Source organism: Podarcis cretensis, assembly GCF_951804945.1.
Source record: "Podarcis cretensis genome assembly, chromosome: 10".
Taxonomy (NCBI): domain Eukaryota; kingdom Metazoa; phylum Chordata; class Lepidosauria; order Squamata; family Lacertidae; genus Podarcis; species Podarcis cretensis.
In genome coordinates, this window is record NC_137179.1 from 29,387,829 (window position 1) to 29,409,435 (window position 21,607).

The 21,607-nt window shown below is 45.3% G+C and overlaps 1 protein-coding gene and 1 long non-coding RNA gene across 2 annotated transcripts in view; one reads left to right on the top strand and one right to left on the bottom strand.

Annotated features, from left to right (window-relative positions):
• Positions 1–8,742: 8,742 nt before the first annotated feature.
• LOC307224821 lies at positions 8,743–12,867 on the top strand. The gene is made up of 3 exons (XR_013842768.1): positions 8,743–8,878; positions 10,310–10,626; positions 12,670–12,867. It is a non-coding gene; the product is annotated as an uncharacterized lncRNA (long non-coding RNA).
• Positions 12,868–15,018: 2,151 nt separating this feature from the next.
• The window catches only part of MFNG (MFNG O-fucosylpeptide 3-beta-N-acetylglucosaminyltransferase), a 30,355-nt gene continuing 23,766 nt past the window's right edge, over positions 15,019–21,607 (bottom strand). Inside the window, exons 6-8 of the mRNA XM_079993030.1 lie at positions 17,850–18,015; positions 16,017–16,102; positions 15,019–15,518 (exon numbers count right to left, since the gene is read on the bottom strand). Of these exons, the coding sequence (XP_079849156.1) occupies positions 15,452–15,518; positions 16,017–16,102; positions 17,850–18,015 (319 nt within the window). The 3' untranslated portion in view covers positions 15,019–15,451. The remainder of the gene's footprint in view (positions 15,519–16,016; positions 16,103–17,849; positions 18,016–21,607) is intronic.

Here is a 21,607-nt window from a genome sequence, read left to right on the forward strand (position 1 = left end):
TCCCGGTTTCTGATTTGATCCCAGAATGTCCCACTTTTCCTTAGGACGTCCCTATTTTCATTGGAGAAGTGTTGGAGGGTATGGAGTTCTCTGCCCCCCGAGCCATCTGAAGGCAATCCTGTATAGGGAAGTTTCTTTAATGTTTAATGTTTTATTATGTTTTTATATACAGTGGTACCTCGGGTTACATATGCTTCAGGTTACATACGCTTCAGGTTACAGACTCCGCTAACCCAGAAATAGTACCTCGGGTTAAGAACTTTGCTTCAGGATGAGAACAGAAATCGTGCTCCGGCAGTGTGGCAGCAGCGGGAGGCCCCATTAGCTAAAGTGGTGCTTCAGGTTAAGAACAGTTTCAGGTTAAGAACGGACTTCCAGAACAAATTAAGTACTTAACCCAAGGTACCACTGTATGTTGGAAGCTGCCCAGAGTGGCTGGGGCAACCCAGTAAGATGTGTGGGGTATAAACAGTAAAATCATAATTAAGGAATGGGACATCCCTATTTTCATCGAGAAATGTTGGAGGGTATGCAATCATTGCATATACATTTGGTGAGAGAGAGAGAGCGCAATCATGATTGCCTAAACAGACACAAACCTGGAATACAGTCTCTGTGTGTAAAAAGGATCTCCCTTTCCAACTTGGAAGAACGGAAATTCACTTTAGGGGGCTGGATATCAAGATCTTGTTCCTAACAGAGGAACTGTTGGGCTATGGAAATGTCTCCTGAGTCATGTGAAAGATTGCTTTGGGACAATTTTAAAATTAGATCTGCAGACAAACCCACAGCTGTTAAGAGCTCTGCATATTGACTCTCTGACCCAGAGCTTTTCCATCTCAGCTCTGTGCGACTCGCCTCTGATGGATAGCTGGCTGCAGAAAGGACTCTATTGCCTTGGCAGTCGTTCCCCTCTAGTGGACGAGGGGCCACGTGGCTGCGCTAGAAAGCTGTTTCCTCATTCTAAGAAATTGGATTAAGGGTCAGAGGATCCTGGCTGTTATTTACCTTTTGATTAAAGCCGGCCAACCTCCCTCTTGAGCAACACGGGAGGACAATGTTGCTGTTATGTACTCTGCTGCCAAGCCTGGAGCTCAGTCTCTGGCCTGCAGTACAAGCCAGAGAGAGAGAGAGAGAGAAGCAGAGGGTGGGGAGAAGGAAACAAGGCTTTTGGGCAGGCCTCCATTCCCTGTTTGTTTTGTAAGCAGGATCTCGTGCCAACTTTATGAGCCAGGTCAAGAATGGCTGCTGTGGTTGCTTTGACCCCGAGGACTCGCTCAGGGCATTGCCCCAGGTATAGCAAGAATCTCTTTCTGCTGACTCTCTGGCATACTGCAGTTGTCTGCATTGGGCCCTCAGCTATGCATCCACTCTTCTGGGGTGGGAAAATGTTTTCTGCTTGAAGGCTGCATTTTCTTTTAGGTAACTTTCTGGGAGAGGGACAGAGGCAAAAGCGAGCAGAGCAAGGAATGGAAATGTTTCCTTTGTGCAGTATGCTAGTTCCTAGATGTGTTCCTCTCTATCTTCCATCCAAAGAAGGAAGAGGCATTCTCAGAATTCAAGGCATATTCTAGCTAGGCAAAAACAAGGCAAGGCAAGGCCAGTTGGGGGTGTGGATTCGAGAGTCTCGAGAGTCAAGTGGAAAGCCTTGGAGGGCTGCATTCAGCCCCAGCCTTTGGTTCCCCATCAGTACCCTTTGCAATGAAGGGGAAACTGCGGTCCTCCAGATGTTGCTGAACTATAACTCCCAGCATCCCTGACAAACATCCATGCTGGCCAGGGCTTGCTCAAGACGTTCTGTTGTTTAAGGCAAAGGGGGAAAATGGTATCCCCTCTCTATTCTACAAGCCGAAGCAGTCTGGACTGTTAGTTGAATCTGCCTGTGACACTGACGACAGGATAGCAGCCAGCAGGTTAAGGGGGTCAGGACAGGCTGTGTGGCAATCGGAGTAAATGAAGCTGCGGAGTTCAAGAAGAGCAGCTGGGGCTGCTGCTGCCTAGCATCTGCTGCCTGAGGCAGTTGCTTTAATCTGTGTCATGGTAGGGCTGGCCCTGGTGGTGCCAGGGCTGTTGATGCATTGATCATTGCAAAGCATCCCTAATTATTATTATTGTATAAGATTATTGTATCTGTCCTTCTGAATTTGCCACTACACTACTGATGCTTTGCATATAAGATTGCATTGTGTGCTGGTGTACATTTTAAAATACGTTTGATTTATTTATTTATTTATTTATTTATTTATTTCAAGTTCTCTGGAATCATTTAAGGAAATCAGGGCACAAAAGCTGCCCAATCAATACATAAAACTCTTGACTTGTGCAGAATGGTGATGTATATAATCATTGGCCCTCCAGACAATTATCTGGAGACTGCTTATTTGCAAATAGCGTGATGGCCAGAAGGGGAATTCAGGGCCAGCCCCAGACATTTTTGGTGCCTGGGGTGGAAAACCCAGAGAGTATGCTGTCTTCATGGGAACAATTATGGGACACATCCCACCAGGACACTCTCCTGTCCTAGCCCCATTGAAGTGAATGTGAGACAGGGAAGAACATGACTGTGTTCTTACACAACTCCTTTCTGTGTCAGTGGGCCTGAATCAGAAAAAGTTATTTACATACTGCACCCCATGGATCACATCTGATTCTCCCACCCTCCTGTCCTTCATCTTCTTCCTCATTGGTGATCACTCATAGCCGAGTAAGATTGCCTCCTATGAATAGATGGTTTTTGGGAAGCCGCCTGTGCATGAATTTGTTTTATGTGTGGAGATCAGTGCATGCTGACCAACTCACAGTCTTTGCCGTAAGGCTATATTCCGATGGCATGAGTATCATGACAATCGGTAGTATCTTATCTGCTGCAGCCTTCATCCTCCTTCACAGCCGTTGTAACATACCGCTTGTTATCTTATGCCTGTTCTGCCGTTGAGGACTTCTTGGATCATTCTTTGTCTAGCAGCTCCTCTTACCGCCTTGGATGACCCTACTGGGAGTACAAGACTCCTGACGGCTTTGCTCACAAGGATAATAGGAACATGCAAGCCCACTCACCCCAACAAGGTGATGATCTCGCGAGGTAGTGTCCATCATACCTCATAGTAGCACTGCTAGAGCCAGTGTGGTGTAGTGGTTAAGAGTGGTAGATTCGTAATCTGGGGAACCGGGTTCGTGTCTCCGCTCCTCCACATGCAGCTGCTGGGTGACCTTGGGCTAGTCACACTTTTCTGAAGTCTCTCAGCTTCACTCACCTCACAGAGTGTTTGTTGTGGGGGAGGAAGGGAAAGGAGAATGTTAGCCGCTTTGAGACTCCTTCAGGTAATGATAAAGTGGGATATCAAATCCAAACTCTTCTTCAGCTTGTATGAGGATTTGTTGTTGTTTTTTGAAAGGGTGGAAGGAACTTCTTTCCTCTCCTTGCAACTCCCCATCTCTTAGGTCAGGGGTCAGCAACCTTTTTCAGCTGTGGTTCAGTCCACCGTCCCTCAGACCATGTGGTGGACCGGACTATATTTTGGAAAAAAATAATGAAAGAATTCCTATGCCCCACAAATAACCCAGAGATGCATTTTAAATAAAACACACATTCTACTCATGTAAAAACATGCTGATTCCCAGACCATCCATGGGCCGGATTGAGAAGGCGATTGGGCCGCATCCAGCAACCGGGCCTTAGGTTGCCTACCCCTGTCTTAGGTCCTGAATTTTCAGAGAAAACACTAAGGGTGACCCAAAAAGCTCAGAGCAATCAGTTCATTGTTACGTCATTGCTGAATGACCACCATTCCAAACACATTATAGCTCCTGTTTTCCTTCTTTCTCTTGTCGTCCTCTCCTCTCTTAAAATCACTTTGGATTTCCTCCCCTATCTTTTATCCTTCTCTTCTCTTCTTCTACCTTTCCCTCTCCCCCCTCCCTTTCTCCTTATGTGCTCTCACTTCCGCATTATCCTCCCCCCCCCCCTCAGCTGCTACTCCAGGACAATAGAGCAGATGGCGAGTGGTTTGCTTCAGAAAGTCAGTTCAATGCTGGAATCTGCTGCTGTTTCTAAAAACAGACGTGCTCTCTAACACTAAACTGAGCATTAAGACAATTGGGAAGAGGCTTTGGCTCATATGCTGGCCTGGCAGCAGCAGTGGTGGTCTCAACCCCTCCCTCCCCTTTCCCCTTTCCTGATGAATTGTGCTTTTCCGGCATCTAAAAGGATGCATCTTAGGTCTTGGGCTGTTGCCAAACGGCCAGGCAACTCCTGTCCCTTTGAGAACAGCTTGATCTGGAGAAGTTGGTAGGCAAAGCATTTCAAGGCATGGGGTTAACTATTATCACCTGCTAATTGCTGCAGATGAAGCTGCTGGTACAGTGATTACAGAGATAGGAGGAGAACAGAGTAGCAGCCTCTCTGCCTCCATTATCATAGGGCTTAAGCGTTGTCCAGGGAATTGGATCTAAGCAAAATGGAAGCAAAAGTTAAGAATTAAGAACATAAGAAGAGCCTGCTGGATCAGGCCAGCAGTCCACTTAGTCCAGCATCCTGTTCTCACAGTGACTAACCAGATGCCTCTGGGAAGCCTGCAAGCAGGACATGAATGGAACAGAATCTACCCTCCTGCATCTTCCAGCAACTGGAGGTAGAACGTATCTGTCAGATTAGTAGCCACTGATAGCCTTAGCCTTCATGAATCTGTCTAACCCTCTCTTAAAACCACCCCAGTTTAAAGCCACCAAACCCAAATGCAGAATTCGATATGCTTCTATCAAGGATCAATTGAACATTCACACTTTAATTTTTTTAAATTCACATTTAGTTTTACTTTGCCGTGGGATATGTTGGAGAGTGATTTGGCTTCATATTAAGGATGGAAACCTGTGGCAATGAGGTGCAGGGGGACAGATATTGCTGGAATACAACATCCATCATCCCTGGCTGTTGGCCATGCTGGCAGGGGCAGATGGGAGTTGGGCGTCCAACAATGGAAGATTGCAGGCCCTTGCTTTAAATGGCATGTGTGCGGTCATCGCCCTGCAAGTGTGACTCAACTAATTTTGCCAGCAAAATCTTAAATGAGAGCACAGAAGCAGAAATCCACAATATACTTTTAAAACAATTTTGTTTCGAACTTGCTCCTTTCAAAGGAGTGGGTAACTTTCAGTTTGGACTTTGAAGTCTGGAATATACATATATATTTTAAAAATTGTTTGTGCTATGTTTCACATACAGCTCGGTGTCAGAGCTTGAGCATTACATAGGAAAGGTCCCAGGTTCAGTTCTTAGAATCTCCGGGTAGGACTGAGAAAGATGCCCTGAAAGTCCACTGCTTGTCGGTGTAGTTAGTTACTGGGCTAGCTGGATGGACCAATGACCAGCCTTAGGTAGAAGAATCTGCCTTATACCATGTCCATGCCATGCTCCCTCCCAGAAGGTCTATATTAATCTCTGATTTGAGTCCCTACCAGAGAAGAATGGCAGATTAAGTTGATGGGCTATGCCAAACTGGCAAAAATAACCGGAAGAATCAGAAACCGGGAAGACCAAAATTTTAATAAGGAATGGGGTAAATATATAATTTACCTTAAAAACCATTTTAAACAATTAAAATTATTAGGTTAGAAATAACACTTGTAGTTTAATGTTGAATTTTGGGTATAATGGAGATTTAAAAGATTCAGATTAATAGATAAGATGCAGGAGGGAAAGGTTAAAATAAGGACCCACAAAGGGGAGAAGTTCAGGAGATTCTTCAGAATTCTCTTTTTATTCTGATTGCTGGTGTCTCCTGGTAGGCTGGAAGAAACTCCTTCCTCAAACCCTGGAGAGCCACTACCAGGCAATGTGGACAATACTGAGCTACATGTTCCTATATTCCTTTTACACCAGACTGCTAAGAGGCTAGTAGCTTGTGTTTCCATGTTGGCTGTAGAGGGCCTTCCTCTCGACCTAGCTACTAGCCTCTTAGCAGGCTAGTAAAATAATAATACTTTGCAGGCTAGTAACATCTGTGAGCTTATTTGCAAGGCTTGTACAGAGGCAGAGGCACCTGTTTATGTGAAAGTCAACAGAGGCAATCTATGCCTCAGAAACTGGAGCTAAATTTGCAAAGGTGTAAAGAGGCATTGGCCCTACTCAGATGGTTGTTATCTGGATAACATGGGACACTCCCCATGTACACCAGCCTGAAGTCCTTGAGGGCAGGGAAGGGAGGTTTCAATGTGAAAAAAGAGAGATTTCACCAGTGCAAATAGAGCCTCTAAGCTTGGGGTGTAAGTTTCCCACTGCGATGATGGGATTGATGGGGCATGGAGAGAAACCCGGGGTAATGGCTCCTATCAAGCCTTTCCTGGGTGAACAGAACCCCATCTTCCATTTGGAGAAAGAACCGAATCACACGGATTGAAGCTTTTCCCGCCTCTGCTTGGCTTGCTCTTGGACTGGGCGATCCATCTTTGCGCGCCAGTTATGGTGCTCCTCGCGGGAGCTGTGGCAATAACGGAGCTAAGCTGATGGGTGTCGATACAGCGCAAGGCGTACGTGCTTTATCGAGCACAGCCATCCCTTCCCTGCTGCGAGACACACAGCCATTGCTGGGAAGGGGAATGTAAATAATGACAGCTCCAGCATGCGCAATTGCTCCCCAGAGCAAGAGAAACACATCATAAATCAGGCAGAGTGCAGGCCCAAGCGAGTAACCCAGCCCACGAGGAAGGAAGGAATCCAACTCGATGTGCCAAAGGAGAGCGGAGCATGGAAGCATTTTCTGGCCCCCGTGTCTGGCCAGGCCTCTCTCTTTTTCATGCTGTTCCCTGCTTGCTTTCATACAGGAGAGGTTTGTGAAAGTGGACCTACCTTCATCTAAGCTGAAAATGGGAGCTGTTACATCCTGGCTGGCAAAGAACATAGAAACAAAGGAACCGATCCACCAACTCAGCACTGCTTGCACGGTCCGGCAGCAGCCCTTCAGGCAGGGAGTCTTTTGCAGTTCTCCCTGGAAGTGCTGCATGTTGAACCTGGTGTCACCACACAATGACCCTTCTTCCAAAGTTCTGGCATATGTGCCATACCCTTCAAGTGTCTCGATTTCCCCGGGACAGTCCCAGAATTACAGAAGCCATCCCGGCTTCTAATTTGATCCCAGAATGTCCCATTTTACCTCTCCAGCACCACCACCACTGAGCACATGTCAGGGACTGGACTGAAGGGGATGAGCTTAAGGAGGAATAGTGGAGATCTGCCTGCCCCCCTTCTCCAGAAGCTTCCAGAGAAGAGGAAGGCAGGACTGAATTACAGCAGTGGTTTGAGGAAGGTCACAGCTCAGAGACAGGTGAACAGAAGAGTTGGGAGGTGTTGGGAGAAGAGAAGGCAGAGACAGAGCAGCCAGCTGACATGTTATCACTGGAGAGTAGTTCTGATCCCCCTTCTCCCAGAACACAGCATTCATTGAGGGTGCAAAAGGAAAGAACTCAGAGACAATTAGCCCCTGGCGGCCACTGTAAGGGGAAGTGCTGTACTAGGAAGGGAAGGGGGAGGAGCTCACTTGGAGCAACGCCATTAATGGGAGCCAGTGTGGTGTAGTGGTTAAGGGTGGTAGATTCGTAATCTGAGGAACCGGGTTCGCGTCTCTGCTCCTCCACATGCAGCTGCTGGGTGACCTTGGGCTAGTCACGCTTCTCTGAAGTCTCTCAGCCTCACTCACCTCACAGAGTGTTTGTTGTGGGGGAGGAAGGGAAAGGAGAATGTTGGCCGCTTTGAGACTCCTTCGGGTAGTGATAAAGTGGGATATCAAATCCAAACTACTACTACTACTACTACTACTACTACTCTTCTTCTTCTTCTTCTTCTTCTTCTTCTTCTTCTTCTTCTTCTTCTTCTTCTTCTTCTTCTTTGTCTCTCACAGTGATGATTGAATAGACTCATTAGTAAGAACTCTTCCTTGTTTTTCTCTGCTCCTTGCTGCCACCGGGGGAAGGGATGAACTTCCCTGAAGCCTGACGGCAGAGGAGGAGGATGCGCTGCCATTTGCAGCCAGCACTCGTGCTTGCAGTGGAACCCTCGTGAAGCGGAACCCTCATGCGCGGGAGAGGCAGTTCCTGCGGCGGACGTGCACAACACTCTTGCTGGCCCCTCTCTGCCACAGCCGTAGCTGCTGCCCCTGTCATACCAGCATGAGGTGTGGGGTGGGCAGAGGAAGCGAGCGGGGAGGGAGGAAGGGAGCATGCAGTTGCCAGGTAGGGGCTGTGGCAGGGGTGGCGGCCAGCTGACTCGCGCTGCAGCATGGCACCCACGATTTTCTGATTTCCATCTCAGGAATGTTGGAAGGTAGGATGTTCTGCTTCCGCCTTATGCTGAGGCCCACCTAGCTCAGCGGTGTTGGATTCAGACATTACGTTTCATGGGGACAAGGGTTTCAGTGTGTCTGGAGCTCATTGCCAGTTACAGGAGGAACTGAGCTAGCCAACTTTATTGAAAGAGGTGAGTGGTGAAGACACCTTTGGGGCTTGGCGGATTAAACAATGGTTGCTCAGCTCAAAAGCTGTGGCATCTGGTGGGATGAGGAGGACCGTGTCTTACTGCTGCAAGAAAAGGTGGGTGCTTGGATGTAGCCAGAAGAGTTAATGCAGACACATGCTTCTCCTTTCCCAAGGTCTATTGCTGTAGAGACGTCAGTGTTCCAGCAGAAATAGAGGCAAGCTGTAAGAAGTCATGAACAAGACATACAACTTAATTTGCCCAGAGAGTTTGTTAAATAACAAGCATCTGGTTGAAGAGGCACAAAATGATGTTTTACTGTGTTCAGTCTAAATATTTGACTAACTTCCATGACCTTGTTAAGTCCTGGGAAGCAATTTAAACATCAGAGATCAGCAGCTCAACAGACCTCAGGTCAGTAATTAATAACGCATCACCTCAAACATGGAAATAAATTAGTTTTTTGCAGGAGATTTTCCCTCCCTCCTGTCACTTGCAGGGGAGCGGGGCTGTGACAGGAACAGCCTTAAAGAGGCTCTGCTTATTTAGAACCACAATCCAGTTTTGAAAATATAAACATGGCCTGCAGGGACATGCACCTGAAAGTCCAGAAGGGAACATACAAGTGAAGAAGATTGACAAAGGCCAACAACACCTAGGTAGGCAAGAAATGGGTGTCCAAAAAGACCAAGTGGCTGTAGGAACTCCCCTATGAGGACAAGGGGCTTTCTAGTTTAGAAAACAGTCAAATAAGGTGGGGGTGGAGGAGTATAAAAATGTGGCTGAGATTATTCAGTGGCTGGCTGGGTGGCTGGATGCCTGAACAGTAGCACTCCATGCTGCAACATTTTGTTGCAGGTCCTAAATGGAACTTTGCATATAGCTCCCAAAGAATTCTTAATGGAAGTTCATAAGAAGTTACCACCACCTGTTGGATACTGATGGAATCCGCAGGCTATGTGCTTATGAGCAACAGAGGGGCCAGTCAGATCTTGACCCTCAGAGTGAAGATTGAAAACCTCTCCCATGAAGCATTGAAGCACTTTTGCCATAGATGACTTGCAACCATAAAGATCCCTTGCCTCCCCCCCCCCCCCCGCATTATAAGAATACACTTCCCATAACAATATTCATCTTTAAAAATAAAATGACTTGGTACTTTTACTGCAAGGATAAGACCTGGGGTTTGAACTCCTAAATATTCTTGAAATTCCCTTTTTTGAAGGCTGGCCAACTGGCCTAAAGGTAAACTAATTAGTTTCTGCTACCTGTACTTAAATCTGTACCTGCCCAAAGACTTTAAAATCCTTCAGGGAGTGTGTTCATAATAAACCTGTGTTGTTGTTTTCACAAAGAGAATTTAGAACGGATGTGATTAAGTAAAGTTCGAGAACCTTGGCATTTCTGTAATTGCAGACTGTGTTGTTCTTGTATTTTAGGAACCACATTATTTCATGTACATGTTTTTGTAGCCTGATAATATTCACATTACCTTTATTATCCTTTTATTAAGCAAACATGTATATTTTTGATATTGAGCATCTGTCCATAGGTTTCCTGGCAATATGAAGCAAATCTGTAAAGAACCCCTTCCGTGCAAAATAGCAGGACACTAATCTGGCTTTCCCAAATCTAGTTTGTTGACTTAAGGCTATACAACAACTGACGCCCAAGACATCGTTCTTTATTTATTACATCACATCAACTTCAAAACCCTCCATGTCCTTGCCTGCCCACTTTATCTCTCCACCCTTTTATCCTGACACATGACCTTAATTTGTTTTAACTTCACCATCCTCCTGCTTCCTCAAACAACTCCATCCTTTCTCCCTTGCTCCCCATTAGGCCTCAAGCGACCTTCCACAACCCCATAAGGCAAACACCCTTACGTTCTTCTGACCTCTCCTCAAAGCCAACCATGGTAAAGGAAAGGTAAAGGACCCTTGGATGGTTAAGCTCAGTCAAAGGCGACTATGGAGTTGCAGTGCTCATCTCACTTTCAGGCCAAGGGAGCTGGCATTTGGGCAGATAGCTTTCCGAGTCATGTGGCCAGCATGACTAAACCGCTTCTGGTGTGACGGAACACCGTGATGGAAACCAGAGTGCATGGAAACGCTGTTTATCTTCCTGCCACAATGGTATCTATTTATCTACTTGCACTGGTGTGCTTTTGAACTGTAGGTTGGCAGGAGCTGGGACAGAGCAACAGGAGCTCAGTCTGTCATGGGGATTTGAACCACCAGCCTTCTGATCAGTAAGCCTAAGAGGCTCATTAGTTTAGACCACAGTGTCACCTGCATGCAACCCCCATGCCGTGTGTTGGACCGCCCTGCTCTAGGGCTTCCGAGCTGAGGTCTTCTGAGTCAGAGGAGGGCTATACAATGTCTTCAGGCCAGCGGGGGTGGGGGTGGGGATGATGATGCCACAAGCTCTCGTTGTGGTTAGGTGATTCTGAGGCTGGCCCTGAGAGCACTTCCCTCATGGCCTGAATCTCCAGCTTTATTCCCTAAGGAAGGGACGACTGTGTCCAGGGTCATTGCCTTTAGCTTGAACACAGCTGCTATGCCACATGCTTGGAAATCATGCCCTGAGAGTGTAATTGGCACCCTGCCATAATCTTGGTGGCCAGGGGGTGCTCCAGCAGCTGTGGAGGGAAAGAAGAGGCATGTGAGCCCTAGCCCACAAACATGACCCCTGTATTACTCAGAGAAACAAAGGTAGAATCTAGTGTCTCATTCAATACCCAGAGCAGGAGATGTAAAAATGCCCTCCGACAAGTCATTGTCTTGGGGGCTATGACAAAGTCTTATGGCTTCTTCTGTAACCAACACCTCTCTTTATTCATCTCCTCATGTATTGGCATGAATCTACTGCTGCAACTGCTGCTAACTCACTCCTCAAGCCCCAATCTTCATAGTCCCTGCCTCTTGGTCATGCTGGAAGATAGCCATGGGATGATTTGGCATATTTCTCAGATAGATAGATAGATAGATAGATAGATAGATAGATAGATAGATACTTAGGATTCTGAACAGGCTACCATATTCTGCAGCAAATTCTATATGCACGGAATAACCCAAGACAACCAATCTGGTCTACAGTGCTGGTACTTCCAATTAATTTGATCTTATCTTTCCCTCAGTGGACAACCGGGTGTTCTACATCATCTTTATGGTAGCATTTTAAAACCTGGTGAATGTTATATTCCCCATTTAATTTTCTTTTTCAAAGCCAAGTAATTTTCTAAGCCCAGATTTTTTTTTTCTATCTCTCTCCCTCCTACCTCATGCATTACAAGCATTTTATACCCTCTTCTCAGGCTTTGCTACAATCAAGCACTTCAGAATAGTTTTTTGGTCCTTATTCACAGCAAACGTTGTATTTCTAAGTCTTATTCTGCTTATGATCTAAGTACAACATCCCCAAATCCTTCTTAATGGAAATATGTTTAGACAGGTATCCCCAATTGAGCTCTCTAGCTGGTTTGGAAATATCTTAACTATTTGGGGATACATGTTGAAAACATCATTAATAGGGAGCGGGGGTTCAGATAGGGGCAAATTAATGTTTTGCAATGATGCAATCGACTTTTAGTTGAAATGGGACTATTACTGGTGTTCCGTTGGCATGGTTATGTATTCTTTCTATGTCAAATTGCAACGATGAGAATTGAATCATTAGTGTTCTCCTAACGATGGGGCATCCACATTATGCCCTCCCCATCCCAGCATCATCCCAGACCTTTCCTTTTAACTGCAGGGTTTCTCAATGCTTGGAAAATTCAGAATGACCAGGATTGGGAAAACCTACATTTAAAGGATGGGGGTGGGGCGGGGGGAGGTCCAGGACAACACTAAGATAAAGAAGACATACAGAAGCACCCCTGCCTACATTAATGGGGAGACAGGCAGGTGCAAATCCACATTTTGCTTCAGTGTAGATAAGCCCCAAATGTAACCTATTATTGAGTTTGCCTAACCCAGTCCTAGTCCCTCGGGTAAGAGTCTTTTCATGTCGAACTTCAAGGAGAGATGCTGCCTTAAAGCTCAGCACAAAAATAATTCTTCCCAAATTATACAAATTTGAGAAAGGCTACATTTAGCTGAAACGGAGTATTACTGGTATTTTTTCATAGTAACTGGCATGTTTGTTTGTGTGGTATATTGCAAATACAATTTCTTGGTTCTTTTCATTCTTGTGCGTAGGGACTTTCACTGTGGGCAGGTTGGTGGTCATTGATCTCCTTATCCTCAGTGCATGTCTTTTAGGAAAAAAATAGGTGCTGGTACTGCATACCCCTGAGTACCCTCGTAAGAAAGGACTGCTTATCCTTCTTTTTGTTCTTCAGATGGAATGGTTCTTCTTAAAGTTTTGGAGCTCAAAGCATTGGACAGACTAAAGACAGGGACCTCCTTTTACAGACTGTGGATTATTCTGCAAAAGGTCTTAAGTTTCTGTCCTGATCAAAAAAATAAAAAAATGAATTCTCCACCATCCATTCACTCAAATTTATTTATTTATTCAAAAGGTTCATTTCGCACCAAGAGCTTCAGAACGCACACTGATTCGCATTTCATTGAAGTGCAGGCTTCGTTTTCCCAGGGCTTTTGATCAGTGCCCTGTTATTTGATTCACACGCCTCTGTGTACTCAGAGGGAGGGATAGCTGGAAGTTACAAGGCCAGGATTGTCGCCAGAAACTTCTCAGATGAAAGAACAGGCTCCTTAGAGACAAAATGTTCAGGTGTAGAGTCACGTAGAATGTTAGAGTAAGGGCAGCCCTTTAAAAATCTGCTGCTTGAGAAGTTGGTAGGAAATGCCAAAGTTCCAGATCCCTAGAAAGTGGTTTAACAAAATCAACAGATTTGATTCACAAAGAGGCAGAGCTAGCCCAAAACAATCTGGCGCCTGAGGTGCGAATCCAAATGGCACTAGTGTGGTTATGTCATTAGGGTGTCAAGCTGGAATTAAAGTTCAAATTCTGGCAGAGTGATAATGCTCATTTTGGCCAGTTACCATCTCTCAGCCTAACCCTACCCCATGCAAAATTATAATTAATTATTGTTGCTACCAGTATTATTATTACCACCCCTAACTTTGCTTCTTCCAAAACCCAGTTCAGGATTTCTGAAGAATACTCAGACTTTAGCCTGATCCACCAGGCTTTCCATACGTCCTTGTGGCTTTATAGGTCAAGGCCAGAACCTTGAATTGTGCTATGTTGGGTACACGTGGACGTAACTGAGAAGGCTGCCTGGATTGGTAGAGAAACAAAAGTGCCTCCTGTTACTTTTGCTACTGCAGTTACAGCTAAGGGTGCATTTTCAGATTTCAGTGAGTAGAGAATCATTCTTGGACATTTTATGTATTGATTAATTTTGTTCATCCGACACCTTCAACAAGTGTGCATTCCCAGAGTGACTCACAATAAAAACAGAACAATACAATCAAACATTAAATGCAATAATATTTGAACAGCCAAACAAAGATAAAAAGAGTAAAAACATGGCAGATAAAAACACAACTTTCTCAGTGCCTTACAATGTCTGGCGAAGCCTAGGAAAACAAAGCTGGGTACTGGAATGGCAGGTGCATCTCCATGGGGAGAGCATTCCAAAGGTGGGCACTGCAATATAGTGAGTCGACAGTGATGCTCCAAGGATTCAGACAGAAGTCTTTCTCAGGGCCTCCTGGAGATGTTGGGGATTGAACCTGGGACCTTTTGCATGTAAAGCAGAAGCTCTTCTACTGGCCTATGGTCCCAGAGACTCTCTCTAGTCACAACCTGCCTTAGGTCACCAGGAGGAAAGCGAAAATAGAGGACAACTGCACAAGAGACATGGTTCACATCTTTTTTTGCTCTTGGATTTTTCTTTGACTTATCAATCTTTGCAATTTGTACACCCACAAAAGTCTCTGATGGTTATCTCAATGACCAGCAGGAGACAGGGTGGTGGGGTGGTAACCACCCATCAGTCACATCATTGCTGCTTCCTGAGAGGCAGAGGAGGAGGGGCAAGTTGGCAGCAAAGTCCATGCAGTGCAAATGTTCTGGCAGACCCAATCTGGCACACCTGCTGGTGCATCTGCACTGCCCCAATCTCCCCACTGCCTCACCTGTCCATCCCTGTAGGCAGGAGTGACACAAGTGATGCTGTCAATGTCAGGGTAGAATGCTAATCTGACAAGACCCTGGTCCCTAAAGCATACAGAACAGTGTACTTGAACCTCGGGTACCCACATACCACAGCCAGCTCAGCCAATGGCCATGGATGAAGAGATTTGTAGTCTGGCAACATCTGTGAACCCAAAGTTCAAAAGCAGTGGTGTGGCTTGCATATTCCAACATATCTTCAGGCACATGTAGAGCATCACATGTGATGAACCAGGGCATCAGTGTGATACGTCCATCAAAATGAAAAGCGATAGCATAGGCAAGGCGTATGAACTGAGTCCCACATGAAAGTATACAGGTGGCATGTAAGGAGATATGATTCACAGCAGAAGTTATATGAGTTGGCCCAAGGGCAGTCACATTTGCAGTCTACTACCTCATTTGACATAACTTGAAGAGCAGTTCTCAATCCATCCTCTTGCCACACACTTTAACGTATCTCCCCTCTTGCCTCAGCTCTTCCTTCAGTAATCAATAAAGCCCTCAGCTAAGTCAACACACAGCCACTGTGGTCTCTGTTGAACAGGGATTTGGAATACTCGACAGCTTTACAGGGGGAATAAACAAATTTGGATGAGGCTATCAAGAGGTCCTAGCCATGATGGCTGTGAACTGCCTCATGCATCTCCATCAGTTGATGGAGATCAGGAGCAGTAGAGTACTGTTGCACTGATGTCCTGCTTGTGGCCAGCCCCTGGGCCCCTGGGCCACTGTGAGAACAGACGGCTGGGCTAGGTAAATCTTTGGTTTGGTCCAGCAGGGCTCTTCTCATGTTCTTCTCCACCATTCATGGTCAGACCTTCTGAGCAGTTTTCACAGGATGACTGGCTGTGGGCACCAGGAAGTGTCTGGATAAAGAAGGCAGTGAAGCGATCGGAACCTAGAAAGGAGGAAGGGAGGGAGGGAGAGAGAGAAGGAATGTAAAGAGACGGCTCTTGCTGCAGATGGGGAAAGGGCTGCATGTGAGGAGTACGTGCTCCCCAGTGCCCCATTCAACACCAGATGCTCTCACACTGCACTGCAGCGAAATGTCTAGATGGATGCTTCTCACCCTCTAATCCTGTGTAGATTTAATAGGCGCCTCAACCAAAGTACACCCTGCCCATCCCCTTGGGGCTGAATAACCTTGAATGTTTGGCTTCGGTTCCAGACTTTGCAATAAAGGCTGAGCTTAAAGGGTGATAAAAGAGAGCAAACCATGAGCAGCAGAAATGCTCGGCTCAGCTCTGGCCATAGGACTGCAGGCTTCTACTCAGCATTGTCCCTACCCAAAGCCAAACTGCCCCGGTTTGGCTCTATTCAGGCTTTTTACCCTTGTCCTTCAAGCCCTCTTAACATTGGCAGCACGTTGTGAAAGATCTGCTCTCATGGGAGATACCTGGAAGGGTCATCTTGTGGAGAAAAAGGACCAGAAAGCTCGATGACATTGAGCTTCTTCTCAAAAATGCCATAGCTGAGAGTGACCTACAAGGAAATACCAGAAAGGAAGAGAGATGACTGAGGAATAAACTCCTTTTACGCATCACAGCCAAAGATACTTCTCAGCAGTACGAGTCTCCTGCCCTCTCCAATTTATTACACACACATGCATTCTGCTACCTGAAAACTATTCAAAGCCATATTACAATGCCTGGATAGTTTCTAGTAACCTCTATTTTCTCCAGGTGCTCCAGACTTGTTGGGAACACAGGTTTAGCCATATTTTCCCAAGTTCTTCGCATCTCTTCTGCCTTTGAGCAATTGCCATGCAAGGGATCAGATTAAAGAGCTAAAGTACATAACCAGCAGAATCACATGGGGCAGTTCTAGTTGGGATGGAGCATTCAAGATGAAACCTCTCTGCCGCCATCCCTCCCCCCCATGCTGTTGGTGTTTAAAAAACCAACATAGAAACTACTATACCAGATATAATGGGGCACTGCTGAGAGAGAGTGTGCTTAGCTTGTGCTAGAAACTAGGCTTTTAGTTTCACAGCTCCAGCCCTCTGGAATCAATCACCTGCCAAAATTAGGCAGGTGCCTAATGCTTTGGTACTTACTGAACACGTTTTTGTTTAAGGTTTCCCCAAGGTCTGACCCAGTCATTTATGGAATATTTGGCTATGTTGTTGTTTTGTTTTATTGCTTTCAGAGTTTGTTGCAATTATTTCATTGATTTTAAAGCTCACATTTTTGTGTTATTTTCTATCTTTATCTTGTACAATGCTTCAATGGCTTCATGCTATGAAGCAGTTTATACATTTGTTTAACAACAACAACAACAGTAGAAGTGTTCTAACTTACCAAGCCTTTTCATTGGCTGCTAGGTGTTCCTCCCTTCACCCTTGGCCATTGGGCTGTGCTGAAGGGGACCAATGGGAACTGGAGTCCAACAACATCTGTAGGGCCACTAGTACCCCACCCTTGAAACATGTGGCCTACCCTCCGTTTTCTAAAATGGTACAGTCCAGCCAGAGTTTCGCTCTGTGATTCTGCTGGTTGGGTCACACTGCCCTCAGGGGAGAAGAGGGCAAGTTATTGGCACTAAGACTTCTATTCTTGAGTGGAAGGAGTTGCCTTTTCTTGGACTTTGACTGGCAGAAGTTTTATTGGCTAGTTAATTGCTTTTCCATCCCCTTGCCTATTATTGCAGAGAAGTGTCTGGGGAAGCATTTGTCAGGAAAGCCTCCTCTAAATAATGCATGATTGATTCAATCAGTGTCACAATTACTGAGGAGATGATGTGAATGACTGCTTTCCTGCCTGCTCCTCTCTCCTTCTCCTGACTCTCCTTTCCTCCCTCCCTCCCTCCCTCCCTCCCTCTCTCTTATCCAGACAACCCCAACCGCATTTTGATAGTCTTGCGAATCCCCATTCAAAGACAATAGAAGGCTATCTGGTCACACATAATGGATGGGGAGATATCATGCCACAGGCGGTAGGGAAAAGTGTAAGGCTGGCCCCAGCAATCTCAGCAGCAATGGATGAGTTCATCTGGGGAAAGAATTATGTTACCCCCAGGTACAAAATACAACACATCCCAATTCGACTGAGAAAATGCTATATCACGGCGACCGATGTGCAACTTCAAGAGGAGATGATTGGATTCTGGGCAACAAATGCATAGCGGAGGGGCAATTTCATGCATCTGAACTGTCATTCAAAAACAGTTCATTTGGAAAGTGCCCACTCTCTCCAACAAGGGCAAGATTGTGTTTCCTGCATCATCTCACCTGCTTAGTAAGTTGGGGACCCTGGATGACGTGCAAGTTCTCCAGGTGAGAGTGGAACAGGTCACTAGGGACCAAGTGACCGGCTAGCTTACGTTCAATGATATAGCCCACGGTGCAGTCATCTGGGAGGTGGATGAGCTCAGATGTGATCAGGAAGTTGTTGCCACTGGAAAACAAAGCAGGCCAGATCCATTCATTTCATAAAATTAAGGAAAGGAATCTGACAGTGGGGATAGTGGAAGACCCGTGTTTCCCCAGGGAATGTGAATTATACTATAGTGGGCAGGTAGGGCTGAGAGGTGGCACACATACATAAACATCTGTGTAATTCTGGCCTCAAGTTGTATGGCACTACAATCATAGCCATTTTATTGGGTTTAAATACTATTTTTAATTAGCATCGCACAATGATAATTGTGTGCAATTGTGCACAACTCTGTTATTGGATTTCTTGAATGCGGTGGATGAGAACAGGCCACTGCTTTGGTCCTCTACCTCCACCACACATTCTTCACAGCCCTGCCAGCCCCTGGCACAGTCAGATGTCCTCCTGCTGGTCGAAGAGAAAGAGAGAGGGAAGGAATAGGAAATACTTCTTTGATTCTTCCCACTCAAGAGAGGAGGGGGAAATGACATCACACAGAGCCCTCTCTACCAATTACATTTCTATGGTCTGAGTCTCTGCCTATCAGCAATACAGCTCTGGGGTCATTAGCTCCTAAGCTCACCAAGTAACAAGAATATGCACTGTCGGATTTGACTGCAGATTTCCCCAGGTAGAGCACTGCTTTTCATGCAGGGGGTTCCAGGTTCAATCCCTAGCATCCCCAGGTAGGATTGGGAGAAACCCCCATCGAAAATCCTGGATGGCTGCTGCCAGGCAGTGTAGACAATACCTAGCTAGATAGACCAATGTCTGGCTCTTTAATAGTAATAATAATGTGCCTACATTCCTGGCAGTAATATATAGCCATCATGACTTGGAGGTCAAGCTTCATTCAATTCTTGTACATCTGCTAGTTTTGGCCCATCAGTGTTTGCTCAGAGAATCAAACAGGAGGAAGCTTCTAGCTCAGGTTCTGAAGAGTTGTTCTCTGGGATTAGAAAGGCTTCCCTTGTATTTATGCCTACATCAATCCATTAGGGGGGAACTCTTGCAAAGCTACATAGTCCACCAACATGTGGAGGGCACCAGGCTGGGGAAAGCCAATGAATGATGCTAGCTTTGTAGTCCTCTAAACTGCAACCAGTCAATGGCCAAGCCTCTAGATTCAGCTGTCTTTTCACTCTTAGAATGCGTGCTCAACAAATCTGCCCTGTTCCTTTTGAACCCCGTTTGCCTGCAAATCAGATGTCTGAATCAATACTCTGTGTAAAGGAGACAAATGTGCTAATAAGTTCCTCAACAGGGCAGCTTCCTTTTCCTGGCCCACTTCCTGTGTAATATGAAAATTAATGAGTTCATTATTTGGTTTAAAACTTCAAAAAGAGAAGGGAAGCTGCTGGGGTTTTTTCCCCTGCAAGAAATCCATATTTAGAAGTGGGAGGGATGGTAACTGAATGCAAAGAGAGGGAGAGAGAAGGAGCTGTGCTGAAAACTACTGTGGGGTGATACATTTATTGGGGGTAACTAAAATATCACAAATAGTAAGCAAAGTTTTGACTTCTCCAGAATGTCTCAGGCTGGATGTTCAGCAAAATGGGATGAGGGAGAGAAAGGAGGGAAAGTCCTGGCATGGCCATTGCTATTGGAGCTCAAAAATACATAGTTTGTAATAGTCTTGGGTTGCAATCCTATGCACCTTTACCTGGGAGTAAGCACCACTGAATACAATGGGGCTCCTGAGAAAACACAAGCAGGCTTGCACTGTTAAGAAAGGTCAACAGAAGTTAGGCAGGCTGACAACACCATCATCTACATCAAGGTTAGCCAACGTGGTGCTCTTCAGATGTTGCTGGACTAGAACGCTCATCATCTCTCACCACTGGCCCGAAGTGAGCTGGGATCTGACAACATCTGGAGGCCCACAATTCAGTTCATTGGCCACATGAAGTGTTATAATTCCAGAGTTGGGGAAAAGGTGACCCTCCAATTGTTGGACTCCAACTCCCATCAGCTCCAGCCAACATGGCCAATGGACAGGGATGATGGGAGCTGAAGTCCAGAAACATCTGAAGGGCTGCAGATTCCCCAACCCTGTTATATACTCTTTATTCAGAAACTGAATTCAATAAGACTTATAGCAAGTTGGTAGGTTAAGACTGCAGCCTTAATTTGTTTGTTTTTTGTTTGTTTTTTGTTCATAACCTGCCCTTTGTCTTGGTGGACCCCAGGGATTAGTTTCTGCTAGACACAAAAGAGATTTTCAGTGGCCCTGTAGATTTTGGAAATACAAAATCTACAAAGTGCCTAAATCTGTCCCCAGTGCTGTTCATAACCAATTAACATGAAAGTTAGGAGCCATTTTTGCAGCCTGATTTATTTAAAAAGGAGAGTAGCAATTGTTAAAAATACATATCAAATTGGTCTTTTTTAAAAAAGAAATTATATTATTTTGCATATGAGAAATCAAGATGTGGTCTCTCTGGTTGGAATGTTTCCAGAAGTATTATGAAGAATCTAGACTCGAGAGCTTTTTTTAGCCTATTGATTCATGGAGGTGTTGTTATCCATTGACCTGACACTGCATTACTCACATTTATATATTCATTTTGTCTCTTCACAGCGGGTGTTTTAACACAAACAGTAGATGTTAAGGTAAGAGTCTCAGCTTTATGCAGATCTTGCAACAATAACCATGTAATTGAAAGATGGACATACCATTTTGTTTCAGTCTTGGAAATTAAATACTCCATTGCTTAAGAATGTTACCAAGGAAAAAATTCAGCGGTATTTTAAACTAACACACATACAGACTATGGGCCATATTGTTATTTGGGATGGAGAGAAGTCAGTGGTGACAGGGCAGTTAATTAAACTTTCAGCTTATTTAAATAAACACAAAAAGAAAAGAAATCAGCAAGCAGAAGGTTTGGTGTTTGTTGTTTTTTAAAGAGAGCAAAAAGCTTGGGAAAATGTGTAGGAACTGATCCATTTAAAATAGGCATGATCCTCATAAGAGAACAGAATCACAGAGCCTTCAACAATCTGCAGAGATAGTGCAGGATAGTGTGCACCCCAGAAATGATCTCTTTCAGCTTCTGCCTTCTGGAAGAAGGTACAGGGTTATAAAGACTAGGACTAGCCTCCTGAGAAACAGTTTCTACCCAAATGCGATTTTGGTTTTAAATGCAATATAAGGAGTCTCTATGGGAGTATATTGTATTTTAAAATGGGGTATCAGAGGTTTTAGCGGGCTAATCAGGTTGGGATAGCTGGTATAGCAGTCTTGTTGGTTTTTGAATGTCTTACGTAGATTTTTCAATTTCGTTGTTCTGTATGGGACAATGACAATAAAGATTATCGTATCGTATCGTAATCTGATATGCTTCAGATGTTTTGAACTACAACTCCCATCAGCCCCAGCCAGCTGACTGGAGCTGATGCAAGTTGTAGTCTAAAACATCTGGAGAATACCCAGTTGGCAAAAACTGGTCTAGTATAGCCACACCATGGGGAAAGCTTTGGATGTATTGCAACAGAAGTGATTTTGGGTCAGTGTCCTTCACACCAATGTGATCACATGGAGGGAGAGAGTGGGGCTGTGCCACTGTCATCTTGTCATACCCCTCTCCCCCAACTGCTCACAAGTGAGGGA